Here is a 14,641-nt window from a genome sequence, read left to right as displayed (position 1 = left end):
TAGTTCAACAGTTTTGGCTATTCTTAAAGATCTGGTTGTCACTAATAAGTGCGAACCAATGGAGGCATGTCTTCAACTTTAGAAGTTCTAGGTTCCTACAAATTAATTACAACTGTTTGTCAGCTCTAAGAGCTGAGGTCCTGCATTTGAATACTGGACTGAAAAGTAGTCCTCATGGTTTTATTTTTGATCGAACTAGAGAGCTTCCCTCTATTAAACATTCAGATTGACTATTTTATTATTCAGTCATTCATATTGCAATTATTTCCTTAGCTTCTGTCAAACACAGTTGCTAGCCTATCACAAGATTTCATAATTGCAAGGTAGTCTTAGGTCTGTCTCAGGATGATGGGTAATTATGTCACCAGCATATTTGAGAATTGGGCTGGCCTCCAATGGCACAAGGTTAATATTTTACTCTGTTTACTGTTCAGCTTGCTCATTAGTTGGAGGCTAATGGAGCAGCATCCATGTACTTGGAAGCAGGAATGAGGAATGATGAAACTGGAGAATGAGAATAACATAAACTTGAATCTAGCATTTAGTCTGAACAAATAATGGGTTTATCAGTCCTGCTGGAAGTGAAAAATTGAATGACTGTTTCTATGACTGCATGCATTTCTTTTTCTTTAAATATATTCTGTCCCTCCCCAGGGAGATCTTACTTCTGATTTTTCTTACTTGGAGTCTATTGTATACCACCTCTGCTCACTTTTTTCCTCCTTCTGAAACTACTAGTGGCTTTAATTTCAGAGGGGCTTGGGATGGGAAACAGTGCTGTTAATTCCATGTTCCCCCTGCTTTGCTTCAGCCACTCCATAAGAACAGGGTGAGAGTTCTTATGTCTTCAGCCAGAAAGAGACCACAAGCTGTGATTAGGCAAAATACTGAGTAAAGATATATGAGCTGAAGTTGCTTGCTTCATATAGGGCCAGCGGCAGGACAGAATTCCTCAGCCCCAGGAAAATTAGAATTGTGGCAGCATCAATAAACTTGTATGATTCTTATGATTACGTTGTCACTTTAAATCCCCAGGGATATTTTATTATACTTGAAATTTTTGTGTTTGGTTATCTTTTTCTCGATGGCACCTAAAGGCAAGAATGGAGCAAAATAGTTTTGTTTTGTGAAGAAGTGAGGCTGACTTTTCGGAATCTGCAGAATACATCAGTCAGGGCTCAGAATTACCTTTACTTGTTTGGGCTAGTGCTGTGGACTAATCTTGTTTAGCTGAGATTTAAGCTGTTCCTTCATGGAATTCTGTAGGATAATCAGAAAGATTTAACTCATAGGGTCTTAAAATGTTTGGAGGAAGTATATTTCTTTTTAAGGAACGGATGCGGATACATAACCCTCCACAATCTTGGTGGTCAAATTACTGTATTCAGTGAGCATTTGAAAATTGGTTCAGTTAAGACTGAGGATAAACGGAAGATGTAATTTCCACTACAGCATGGAAACTGTACTCTAAACTTGTTGAAGACAAATGTTTCACTTTGTATTGTATTTTCTCTCTCCAGTTTTGGGAATATGATCTACAAAGAGAAGAGAGAATCTGTTAGTAAAGAAGACCTGGCTAGAGCTACACTGGTTACAATCACCAATAACATTGGGTCTATAGCACGGATGTGTGCGGTAAATGAGGTAAACGATTTTAGGTGGGGGAGGGGAATCGGAAAATTTCATATGGGTAGTGTGGTTGCTTTCAGTCATTGGGAGGACTAGTGTTATAAAACACTTTTTTCATTTCAAGTCCTTTATCAAATTCCTAGCTGAGGCAGTTTGATTCTGTTAACTTGACATCGGGTCAGAATACTTTTAGTACCTTTGGGAAGGTTCATGAGGCTTGAGAATTCACTTTGTAATGGCAAATAAAACGTTTTTTCTGATTAACAGAGGTGGTGAAAAGGCTTTGTTTTTAAGTTACGCTTCTGATTATTTCCAAATTAATATTTGAAACGTCAGTTTATGTGAAATTGATGTTCTCTTCCTGAGTCTGCATAAAAATAGTTCCATCACCTCTCCTGCTTCTCAGAACTTTGCCAGATAGCATCAGAATAAACTGGAGGTTCATTTTCATTATGGCTACTTAAAGCTCCATACAGCAGTGGGCAGCCAAGAAGCTTTGATCAACACAGGAAGACGCTGAACTAGTAATAAAAGGACCAAATGTGGCAGCTGAGGTATAGAGTAGCGGAAACCCATCTCCCCTTGTCAGCAAGCTTTGAATGAGGAGAGAGCTTTTTCTAGCTTCCAGCAACTGAGCTAGAGATGGAGATTCCTAAATAGTCACCTACTAGCCAGAAGCCTGTGTGAAATATTGACCCTGCTTGGAGTCGTCCAGGACAGCACTGTTAGAAATCCCAGGACCTTTACTTTCCTCCTAGGAGGTGGGCAGGATGGATTTTGCATTTGGATTCTATGTTTGACATCACGGTTCGCGATCGCCTTCCCTCTTCTTTCATATCTGCCTCTGTCTAGTAAGCTTTTGGGTTTTTTCCCCCAAGCCCTAGTATAATCTACGAAGGGGATAAGGTTGAGAGTACATACCAGTAATTTAATGATAAAGTGCATTACAGGAATGTTGTCGTCATCCTACAACCAAACATAGTGAACCTAGGAATGTCAAAAAGAAAAGGAGTACTTGCGGCACCTTAGAGACTAACCAATTTATTTGAGCATAAGCTTTCGTGAGCTACAGCTCACTTCATCGGATGCATACTCTGAATCGTACGATTCAGAGTATGCATCCGATGAAGTGAGCTGTAGCTCACGAAAGCTTATGCTCAAATAAATTGGTTAGTCTCTAAGGTGCCGCAAGTACTCCTTTTCTTTTTGCGAATACAGACTAACACGGCTGTTACTCTGAAACCTAGGAATATCAAGTTATTATACCTTAAGGTAAGGGAATAAATAGCTGAGGCATCAAAATCAACCTTAATTGTATTTAGATTTTTCCTATCTCTGTCCAGTATTAACACTCTCTGTAATTACCGTAATATTTTTAATTAAAACAGTCTGTGGTCAGAGATTAACATAGTAGAGAAATGTAGATTTTATTTTTCCTGCATATCATTGTTGAGCAGAATTAAGGTTGTTTGCTTTAACTGCATTTCTGTACCTTTTAAATTATGAACTTGTCAAGATAAAGGTGTGGGAGGAGCAGACAAGTGTCAGTCCTTTGAGTATAGACAGTGGCTGGTCCTGCTGCACAAGTTTCTGGAACAATTTGGATGTGAATATTCACATCAGTCATTTGTTGAACTTTAGTAAAGCATGCTTGTGTTTTTATATACTTCTCAGATGCCTTCAGTTGTTGGAGCTTATTCTTGCCATCAGAGTGTCAGCTTTATTTTCAACTTAAATGTCCCCATAACTGGAAAATGTAATAAAAATTTTTAAAGCATTCTTAAACAACACTAAATTAAAAGTGCATATTAAATGTGAACTCTGAAGTCTCACTTCTAATTGACTTATACCATGCAGTCATTAACAGCTGAAGAAATGAACATCTGAATTCTCTCATTGTCTTCGGCTTCTTTACAGTGCTGCCTTGTTGCATATGGATCAAGCAGCATTGTACAGGGCTATGAAGGCATTAAGTCTTGCTCTACCAAGAATAAGTGTGTTTGATTTAGCTGGACTTTTAGTTAGGCTATTTCAGTGGTTTGAAATCCTCACTTAGGTATTTTTCAAATGACATTACTACAGTTTTTCTGTAAGTCTCAATCTTTTATTTTAAGGGTCTGTACTCTTCCTCTCTACTTTGAAGCATTCAATATTTAAATCTTTTTGTGACAACCTCTTTTCTTCTGATCCTAGCTTTTTAAAGCCACACTGGATAGTGAGGAAACTTGTCATAACGCTCATACTGTTTTCTTTCCTTTTTTAGAAGATAAACAGAGTTGTCTTTGTTGGTAACTTTTTGCGTGTGAACACTTTGTCAATGAAGCTTCTTGCATATGCACTGGATTACTGGTCAAAAGGCCAGCTGAAGGCCTTGTTCCTAGAACATGAGGTAAGCGAAGGACACTTACATGTACGTATGTGTTTTGCCTTATCCTTAATCCACAATACCTATTTTAAATGACCCCATAACTGTAGTATCCAGTCACCTTGCAAATATTTATAAAACTCACAGTAGTATCACTTTTGTGTTGTTCTTCCTAGCCTATAGAGAAGTAGGTGGTTGATAAGTCAAAGGAATGGATTTTGACTTTATTTGTGAAAGAGTTAATTTTGTGGTTTTCTTGCATCAATGAATTCTGGAGTCTATTTCTATCTTCTGTATTAATAAGCCACATCCAGTGGGTGGACCATTACATTGTTCTGATGGAACAGCTATTACAGCATATCACAGTTATGGAGGGGGAGCAGTAGCTCGTGCCACTCCAATCTGAAGACTTTGAATGGGATACAAACACAGAGGAAGGCTTCAGAATATGTTTTGCTTTGCTTTCTCCCAGGTGAAGCATTTCAGGGTATCTGGCTTCAGCCACACGGTTTCAGTTATAGAAACCTACCTAGAAATTAATACATAAATCAAAGTGGCCAGGTCTGTCTCTTATTCAAATGGGACAATCTTCTGGTCAGTTAAATTAAATAGGCATTTTGCCACGGGAGCTACTTGCATTTAGAGGGATTCAAATGGTTATGGACTATCTTAATTTGAGGGCAAATGCTCTCAGGAGTTGAAGATGTAAGGGGAATAAGGTTCAATTGCAGTGCTTTTTCAACCTGCATCATATCAGTTTTTGAAGGATGAGCTTTAACAAACCTTTTTAATCCAGGTGTTATTTCAGTGAGGTATTGAAAATTCGGGAAGATGTGTAATCTGGGTGTACTCTACATGTCACAGGCACTTCAACTCGGATTGTCTCAACCATTCTCCAAACAGTTTCTTATGTAATCTATTTCAAGTGGGGTTAGGATCTGGTATTTTGGGACTCTATAGGTAATGCTCAGGAAGAAATAGCTACCTATATCAGTTCTCTGGGTTCAGTCTGAAGTGGGGGGGAGGGGGGGTCCCCAGGAGAAGGACTTCAGGGATTTCCTTTCATCCTGTTTGTCCTTGGGGACAATTCAGGGATATTTGTTTAATGTCACCAACTGCTGCAGAGAGGTCCAACAGAATGAATGTGGATATTCTTTCCTTATCTATGGGTGGAATATTACCTACTACTACCTTGCTGAAGCCTGAAGCCCACCTGAGGGATATAGGATGCTGGCAACTCAAAGTGCCATTGTGTATTTTTGCTGATCTTGATTAGCTTGCTTTTATATCTTGAAAGGTTAGGAGCCGCTCTGAGTTCTAATTCTTCCACAACTGATACTTACAGTGAACCGTCCAAATTCTTGGAGGCATTTGTCTACTTTTTTTGGTGGTCAGAGGCTAACCTGGTTGAGGTTGGCCTCTGCTGACGTAAGCTAATTTCTCCTACTAGGAGAGGATATGTTCTGGGGTTGAATGCAGACAGTCAGAATTTAAGTGATTTATGCTTAGTGTTATACCAATAAAATAAAAACCAGCAGGATCTTATTAAAGGGGAAAAGGCAAAATACTACATTTATTGTGAATACAGAAAGAATCATAGTAAGCAGTTAGTTATAGCTATAACATTCCATTCAATCTCATTTATTCACACATTCATTCCTACAAACACACACACACAGGTTCTGCAAGGTGGTTATCATAGTTACCAGCCTTACAGTTGCTCATGCCAAGCCACTGGCCAGGTGGCCTGGACATGAGGAGGGAGCAAGGGCCTTGTCAGATGCTCATCTGATGCTTCTGGAAGTTGGTTTGCAGAATCAGACCCCAAAGTTCTCACTTTCTAGAGTCCATTTTTATAGGAATTTCTTCCTATGCCAGTCTATGGGAATTGCTTCATCATGCTGTTGCTGAATCAATCAGCACATGTCACATTCCTGATGGCTCTGTGCTGCCAGATGTTCTTTGGTTCTCCCATTCTTGAGGCTGTTGGGTGGATTCCAGTCTGCCCTCCGGGGGTCCTCTGGTTATTTCCACTTGATGCCTTCTTCAGCTGATGGACACTGGATTCTTAGGCTGGCACCTCCCTGATCATTCAGTTATTATCCACACCAAGCATCCATCCACATACATCCTCTATCTCTATTTTAATCACAATTGTTAACAAAGCGAGATGAATACAACAAAAGGGCGGGGAGTCTCTGGGTGCTGTTTCTGTTGTTACAGAGTATTGCTTTGAGTCTCTCTCTGTGTGAGTAGTTGTTGTTACAAAGAATTGCTCTGAGAGCAGACTCTGTCTTAGAATGTATTAACACAATTAGCAGCTTGCAAGTTTCACACATAGAGGGAGAGAAACAGTACCAAAAACCAAGAGACCTCTTAATTAGTAATACCCTGGAATTTAAACTATGGGGAATCAAACTCATTTGTGATTTTAATACAGAATTTTTTAATATGATCCAACATTAGTAGGGTGTGAAATTGTTGCCTCTCTGGCAGAAGACTGAAAAAAATTGATAGAATTTCTATAAAACTACAAAAAGAAAAGGAGTACGTGTGGCACCTTAGAGACTAACCAATTTATTTGAGCATAAGCTTTCGTGAGCTACAGCTCACTTCATCGGATGCATAAAAGTGGAAAATGCAGTGAGGATGTTTTTATACACACAGACCATGAAAAAATGGGTGTTTATCACTTCAAAAGGTTTTCTCTTTTCTCAATAGCGAATGGTTGAAATTCCTTGCTAGTGCTATTCCTTGCACTTTTTTTGGTTAGATTTTAAGGTTTGATTTTGGGGGACCATGATGGTGGTCATTTTGTCTTGCATAGGGAAAAAATTCTTGCTTCTACCTTGGTTATGAAGTGGTCCAGGGATAGAGAGGTGGTTCTTGTGTTTGTCCACATGCAGCCTCAAGGTCCAGTCCAAAGTATAGCTGGCTCTGTTCAGGCCTGAAGAATACCTTTGAGAAACTTAAGGTGGAGAGTTGAGATAAGTGCTGAACTACTGCCTCAGAGGTAATGTCCATGTGGATGTTGAAGTTCAAAGGTCAGCTAGTATCTCTATGGGCTCTTCTGAAAAGCCTTTTGGTTTTGGTATATGTGCTCAGATACCACTGGTATGGGCCTTAGAAATACGTTAGCTGTTTTTACAAACAAATGAAAAAAATTAAGTTTTCAGTAATATATAGGCTTTAGTGGGGGGAAAAAACTTAACCAGGGCATGTTAGCTATAAAAAAAACAAAGTATTTAATTTCGTAAAGTTTTGAGTACTTCAGATAAAAGGCAGTATATTACAAATGTACGTTATTCTTCATACTTAGTGTGGGCCTTCCAAGTACTCTTCTGTGGCTAAAAAAGGTTTTTCTGAATGCTGAATTTTAATGTGGTAGTTGAAACTTGGAATGACAGCTTTTTTGTGTGTGTGTGTGGTTTTTTTTTTTTTTTTTTAAACAGGGATACTTTGGCGCTGTCGGTGCTCTTCTTGGATTGCCGAATTTCAGCTGAAGTACCAGATGCCACTACGCTGAATTGTTTTCCATCTGGATGGCATTATTACTACATTGTTTAAGTCAACGGGAACCAAAGGAAAAAAAGCAGCAGTTTTGCTGCAGTTGTTTTTAAATTTAAGTGGTAAACTGCTGGATGTTACCATATTAAGAAAGTGGGATCTTGCTGTGTAAGGCATTTTTAAGTGAAATACCTGTGGGTTTTGCCTTATGATCTCCAGTGCTTGTAGCCAGTTTTGAACTTCTAATATGCAATACATCCTCTGAAAAACAAGCTTCCAAAAGAGAGAATTCCAGCCCTTTTCAGTGTCCATCATTTACAATAGTGTGGACTTAAACATGAAGCTTTAGTGCTAAGCAAATATCTTTTGTAGATAATCTGGTGAAAATGGTTTATTTTGATGAGTTTGTTTTTTGTCTCATTACTAAGAGCAGAATTGTATGTTTAAGACAATTGACCTGAAAACACCAAAGTGCCATCAACAGAAAGCAAAGCTATGTAGTGTAGAAGATTATTTCACAATATAAGGACAGCATAAAGTGTTAAAGCGCTTAATATGTTCCAATAATTGCAGAATTTTGAGGTCTAATGGGAAAATATCTAATTTTTTTTGCAAATATATTAAGTAAAAATACAGATAAGGTCAGCTACTGCTGCATTTCCACACATCTGTACTCTTGTGAAGCTTAACATTTGTTCAATTCATTTATCGAAAGGTAGATCCCTTTGGATTAGGTTCATGATTCAAGGAACAGCAAGCCTTTAGAAAAGGTATCTGACATGACCTTACATTCTAAATCACAACATTTTGATTTCATTCTCCTCTACTTGTGAAAGTCACCACAAAACCTGCAGAGTATATTTACCCAAAAGAGGCCTGGGACTAAAATAATAGTATTACAGCTTGGAATTCTGTTGCTTTGGCATATCTTTGTGAGGATGCTTGTACAAATTCCATCCCTGCTCTACCGATTTGAAAACATTCAGTCCTTCATTTCATTAATCGTAAACAAGATATTTCACTTCTAATAAGTCAGTCTCAAATCTATGTTGATGATTTTAATTGATCTTGTTTGGAATTGAAAGTTTGTTTTTGTAGCTCCAGAGTTTGTATTGCAGAGTCAAAAGGACCAGTGTTTAGTATGCTTTGTTAAACAATTCCCATTATTGCAAACTGTGGCCTTGGGATAAACTGCATATTCTGAGACTAGTCTTTGTTTTGTCTACATACTATGTTCTCAGACTATTTTAAATTTTACAGTAGTTGTTTTACTGTCATAAGTGTTGCTGCAGCCAGGAGATAAAGGCTTTAGACCAGAAAGACCATGTCAGAAGTCAAGCCAGCTATGTATGTCAGTGTATTTAGTGTACCTCAGAAGAAATACCCAATTTTGCAGGAAGTAAATTAATGTTAAGTATTTCCTGTGGATGCATTAAAAGCTATATCTGATTAGAATTTATTGATATGTTGGAATTAAACATGTTATTTAAATGGATATGACTCTAAATCAAATAAATGAGTAAGTATTCTAGAACATTGCTATGTTGCATTACAGCAGCAACTTTTTAGCCACATTACCTTTCCACATAATGAGCATAGAGGGGACTGAAAATAGTAAGTAGAAAATACTCTTTCTGGGGGTTTTGTTTGTTTTTGTTTTTGTTTTTTTAGTTGAACTCCATAAAATTTCCTAAGGTCCTGACGTGCAGTGACTTTTATAGGGGTGAGATGGAGGCCATTTCATTCCACCCAGAGCAATGTCAACTTCAAATATAGTTTGTCATTGCTGCTGAGTACCTAAGCTAAATTTCCATTGTGAAGACTTTTTTAAATTGAGGCTTCAGTCTGGAAAGATAGACTCATTTGTAGAACTATGCTTATATCATTGAGCGAAGGCAGCAACAATCTATGAAGCAAGTTGGTACAGCTTGGGTAAAATGTGCCGTTATGAAAGTTGCTAGACGTTTTACCATGACTGAGTTTATAAGCTAGTAGCTTAGTTAGTTTGCATTAACAGCCTGTAGTAGGAAGAAGTCATTGAGACTTGTTTCTTCTATGAACTTTTCACAGAGAGATTATTTGAAAACTCATTTTTCTGCAGGTTGTATTAGCTTCGTACAAAGTTTCACACACCAAATGCTTGCCTTTCCTGAGGGATGGAGACTTAGTACTTCAGCATCATGTCATGCAATTTGGCAAGAAACACTTTAGCTAGTCCATATCCATTGCCATAGATTACTTTTTCCATATACATCCTGTACTACTGGAGCATAAACTGAGAGTTGCTTTTGAAGCAGTATTTAGAAGTAGGTTGTATATTTTTGACCTGAAGATATTGAAAGTAAGTTTAGCTAAAATCTTACTTTTCCAGTTCCCTAGCAAGACAGTCTGAGAGAAATGACCTTCATAAATTCAAGAAATATTAATTTGATGTAGCCTATGATAAATTTTTGAAGTTAACATGGACACAGGAATAAATTCATAAGTAATTCTTGAATAGCTGTATTGCATATATGCTATTAGTATTCCTCATGAGAAATAAGATGCATGTCCTACCTTTATATATTTCTTGCCTTCAACTTCAGAAAAAGTCTGTCTCGCCTTTTTTAGTTCCTTCAGCGTAAGTTGGTTGGTGGTTGTTCTTACCCCCCCCCCCATTCTCTCCAGAGACTACCAGCAAAGCCTTGTAGCCCTCCTCTGCACCCCTTGAGATCCATCCTAATAGAGGGTTTTGGGGCTTTTTTGCTGGAGAGTGTTCAGGCACAGTTGCTGAGGTTTATTTGGTTATTTTTTTCAAAAACTTACAAACACAGCCTTTTGTCATCCGATCCAAAAGGCTGTGTTTGTAAGTTTAGTGGAGTCACTAAGCTTGGCAAGTACAAATGAAAGTAGCTCTAAATTTCTTCATCTAGACCTTTGTATATAGACCAAAAGAACCTTGCCAGGGCTAAAAGGCTCACTTCCTTTAGAGTGAATCGCTGATGTAGGTTCACTTCTTTCTTATCTTCTATGCTTTTACCTTCACATTTGGCATTTCTTTGTCTCAATGCTACTTGGCGTTTCTTTACAGTAAAGGAACAGACAAGCTGTCACATGTTATAGCAGATGAAGTGCAACAACTTTCTTTGCAAGCTTGTGGATCCTCATGGCTACTGCTGAATTCTCAAACAGGGAACCACTTTCTTCAAGTAGAGGTTTTTCCCTTGAAAGAAAAAGGCAAAGCTCATTCTGAATGTAGCCGGTCTCAAATCAAGCCAGACGAGTGCCTTTAATTTCTCACATGGTGCCAATGATGTTAGTTTTGCTGGCACTGCAATTTGATGTAAGAGCATTCTTGGCGCCAGTAATACTTTTGTCACCCCAGACTGTTTACTGTAGACGTGGAGAATAATTGTATCAGCATTTTAGGTGGTCCGCTAGACCAGTCAAGAAGACAGTATGAGTTTTCTGGCCTCCCATCTTCATGGCAAGCTAGTCTACTTTTGTTGGAGTATTTATGCCTACCGCTTTGTCTCCCCTTCCTCCCAGTTGGATTTGTCCATGCATTATGTCAGAATGTTGTCTCTCTGCAATGATGCTTGCTTTTTGCTCCACAAGTACAGGCTGTTTCTTTATCAGACGCTTCATTTTTATATGAAGATATCATGGACAGGCTGGTATGGCTAACAAATCTCTAACCACTCCAAACACCTTTCTAGTTGTGCTTAAGGTAACCGCACTTTAAGGAACTCCTTTTTGCTACATAGTTTGGACCTTTAAATTTAAGACCAAATCTACAATACTGGCATTACATTTTTCTGTTAAGTTTTTTTTTTTGTGAATCTAATAGTATTGCCACTTGTATAAACATCTTTTCTATAAAGCATCATTCCATTTAGAATCTGGGACTGTAAAGGCTCTGAACAGATCACTTTCCCCTTTTTCGTCATTAAGAGTGTTTTGCTTGCAGTGACATGCATCCAGCAACAAAGCACTTATGTGGTATTGACGCTTCATGCAGTACTTCCTAATGATATTTAAATTTTTGGTATTGAGGGTTAAAGGCCAGGCTGTGTTACCCATTTTCAAGGGATATATAAGAAATGCTTAATAATTCTGGTTCTTCAGTAATACTTTTGCCTGCATATTAGTTGTATTGAGAGGTTCTATTCCTATTGCATTCAGGTGGTTGGTAGCACACATCTTGTATATACATGTAAGGTATTCCTTGCCTTTTTAGTGTGAGGAGAATAAACGGCCTTTGTTATATTACAATTTTTTATATTCTACCTGAACCAGTGTAGATATTTAGTAAAGCACCACATTTTTGGAAGTATTTTTTTTTAAGAAACTGTCCCATTCCAAATAACTGTGGCAATAACTTATATTTCCTAATGTTTTAGGATAGCTGTGGGAGTTTAACATTTGAAAGTATTTCAAGGTGCTTGCACTTAGAGCAAAGTTGTGCTCTTTAAAGACTAATCAGTATATTCTTATGTTTATTCATTGTATAATCTTTCTTTCATGCCTTTACTGTTTTTGTAAATATCTCATTTATTATAAAACCTCTGTAAATGAATTGTTGGTATCCTAAGGAGACAGATTAGATTAGTTCATAACAGAATTGGAGACAAGATGGTCTTGTTACTGATCAGTTCAAGCAAAACAGAAATATTGAGGTTGAACCAGTGCAGCTAAATAGGTGTAACCCACTTTCCCCTGCATCTAATGTAACATGCAGTGAAGCTGGCTATTTCTTATGTTCATGTTTGCCTTATGAAACAGAGGTTTCTCCATCTTTCCCACATACGTGTATTTAGAAAACCTGCAATGTGTAGAGTTGTTGGGTTTTGTTTGGATTAAGGAATTTACACACAATACTGAGGGTCATACTTAAGTATTGATAACCTAGCTGCGTATTTTACAGTAATATGTCGGCAAGCATGTTTGATAAATACAGTTGAAGTTACATTTTGAGATAATCCTTCCCCTTCAGGCTAAGGCACAGTGGCACAGGGAATTTTCAGCTCATTAAGAATAGAGTTGGTGGATTAATTATCTGCAAAAACTTAATCAAGTTTATGGAAGTTTGTGTTTAATATGGAGCGAATGGCGGGGCACTAAGATGCCTTCTCACAGTGTGGTGCAATAATTCTCCACTTATATTCCACAAAACACTTAAGTGCATATTACTAAACCCTTTTGATCAGATATATCTGGCTTTTCTTGTTAATATATTCCAAATATTGTTACCAGTATTATAAAATGTAATAATACCTTTGAAGAAGACTTGAAGATAAAGTTTGTAACCAAGCTTGTTTTCCAAGCTGAGTTTACCTGCTTAGATCTGACATGTATAGAATACTGTATAACTGATTGCCAAATCCTGCTTGTCTTAGTTGCTAAGTAGCCTGTTGGTTTAAACGGGAGCTACTTTTAGCAGCAATGAAACATTTGGCCCCAAGATTTTTTTTAAAAACAACATGGAAATGGGGAAAACAATAGTGCTACTTTGCATATTGCTGCTGGTGCTAAATCATTTGAAAAATTTAGAATCAAAAGTTGTAAATAGAATTAATATTTATGGCCTGGTCCTTTTGACAGATCTGAAATTTGTCAAATTGCAAAGATTTCTCACGGCCTTAGGCCAAGCTTCCTTTTTTATATATTTGGATTGAAATTCATTAAGGTCAAGAGCCATTCATGGGGCTGGCTTTCTGTAAAGCTGATTACATTCAATTTGTGAATTTTATGACATGGATCACTTTTCATTTCTAGAATTTCAGTTTTAAAACTAGCTTTAGATGTTAATCTTATACTTTCCCAGGCTTTTATCATTGTAGCTGTTTAGAGTAGACAAAGTTTTAGTACCAACTACTGTGGGCTCACCGTGTCCTTCTGTGTTAGCATTTCAAAAAGTACAACCATTACTATTAGTATGAATCACTTTTGAAAATTGTGAATATTTAAAGTTAATTTTAAAGATGTAACTTAAGTAGTCCTATCCATAAAATAAACTGAAATAGGATTTCTGAATTGTTAATCTGCAGTAATAAATTTTAATCTGTTCAAATTTCACAATTCCTTCAGCATGGATATTTTAGACCTTTGTAAATACAAAGCCTTTAAGCGGTTACATTGGTTTCAGACTGAACATTACAAAAGATTCATTTAAACACAGATTTTTGTAGGGAGTGAGGATGTTTGGGGAAAAAAAATTAAATTTGCAGTACCAAGAACCTGAAAATTTGCGTTACTTTGGTGTTCAGACTGAGATGGGACATAAGCAAAAAGTTGTCTTTTGATAGTCAGCACCATCTGTTTTTACATTTGTCATTTTAACCATGTGTATTTTCTCTCTAAATTGCTAGGCAATTTTCTTACCAGTTGTAGGCCTTCTAGTGACCAAATCATACATTCAGAGTTTTTAGTTCCTTAGCAAAAGGGATAGTAAATCAATAAACTCCAAACCCATGTGAGGAAGATCTTCTCCATAAGAGCCATTTCAGTTAAGTTGCCTTATTCTATTATATTGTACTTATGTCTGAGCTTATTTGTTTACTGTTCTGACACTGAAGATATGATGTAAAAAGTACAATGTGCTGCAAATTTGTATTAACTTTATTAAATTATACCTTTATGTAAACTGTAGTACATCTCTTGTAAATTGTTTAATTTATTTTTTCGTTTTATAGCTGCTCATTATTGAATGTACAGAATAGATATAATTAAGTATTTTCATTGTGGCCAAATCGATTGTGCCTACAATGTAATCCATCCCCATCAAAACTGTATATAACTCTTTATTGTTTGCTTGCATAAATGAAGTTTGGATTTAATTTACTTCTTTGTACTGTATTGCCATAAGCCAACTTCAATATGATGGACCTACTTTTTTGTAGTTTAGTTTTCTGGTTTTGTTCAGTATGAATGTTGAAGCAGTACTTTGTCTTACTTTTCCTAATAAATAACTCCAGATTGTTCCATTGTGCCTCCATTGTTCCTTTTCTTTGTGCTCCTTTGTTAGTCAATGCATAGCATCACAAATTGCTGTTGTAATGGATATACTTTGTACTGTTGCATATAACTTAACAGTAGGGGAACAGGATGGGACCAACTCTCCAGCTCTTCTTCCTATTGACGAAAACCTGTAAAGGAAAG

At 37.1% G+C, this 14,641-nt stretch overlaps 1 protein-coding gene and 1 long non-coding RNA gene across 4 annotated transcripts in view; one reads left to right on the top strand and one right to left on the bottom strand.

The window, feature by feature from the left end:
• Positions 1-14,458, top strand: part of PANK3 (pantothenate kinase 3) — a 33,960-nt gene extending 19,502 nt beyond the window's left edge. For all 3 annotated transcript variants that reach the window (XM_074960677.1, XM_074960678.1, XM_074960676.1), the window contains 3 exons: positions 1,521-1,644; positions 3,893-4,018; positions 7,447-14,458. In XM_074960677.1, the coding sequence (XP_074816778.1) occupies positions 1,521-1,644; positions 3,893-4,018; positions 7,447-7,497 (301 nt within the window). In that variant the 3' untranslated portion in view covers positions 7,498-14,458. The remainder of the gene's footprint in view (positions 1-1,520; positions 1,645-3,892; positions 4,019-7,446) is intronic.
• Positions 13,832-14,641, bottom strand: part of LOC141992070 (uncharacterized) — a 53,836-nt gene continuing 53,026 nt past the window's right edge. Inside the window, exon 3 of the long non-coding RNA XR_012640520.1 lies at positions 13,832-14,628. This is a non-coding gene — a long non-coding RNA (uncharacterized LOC141992070). The remainder of the gene's footprint in view (positions 14,629-14,641) is intronic.

Source organism: Natator depressus, chromosome 8 (assembly GCF_965152275.1).
Source record: "Natator depressus isolate rNatDep1 chromosome 8, rNatDep2.hap1, whole genome shotgun sequence".
Classification (NCBI taxonomy): Eukaryota; Metazoa; Chordata; order Testudines; family Cheloniidae; genus Natator; species Natator depressus.
Note: the sequence above shows the minus strand (reverse complement) of the source record. Positions and strands in the feature narration are given on the sequence as shown.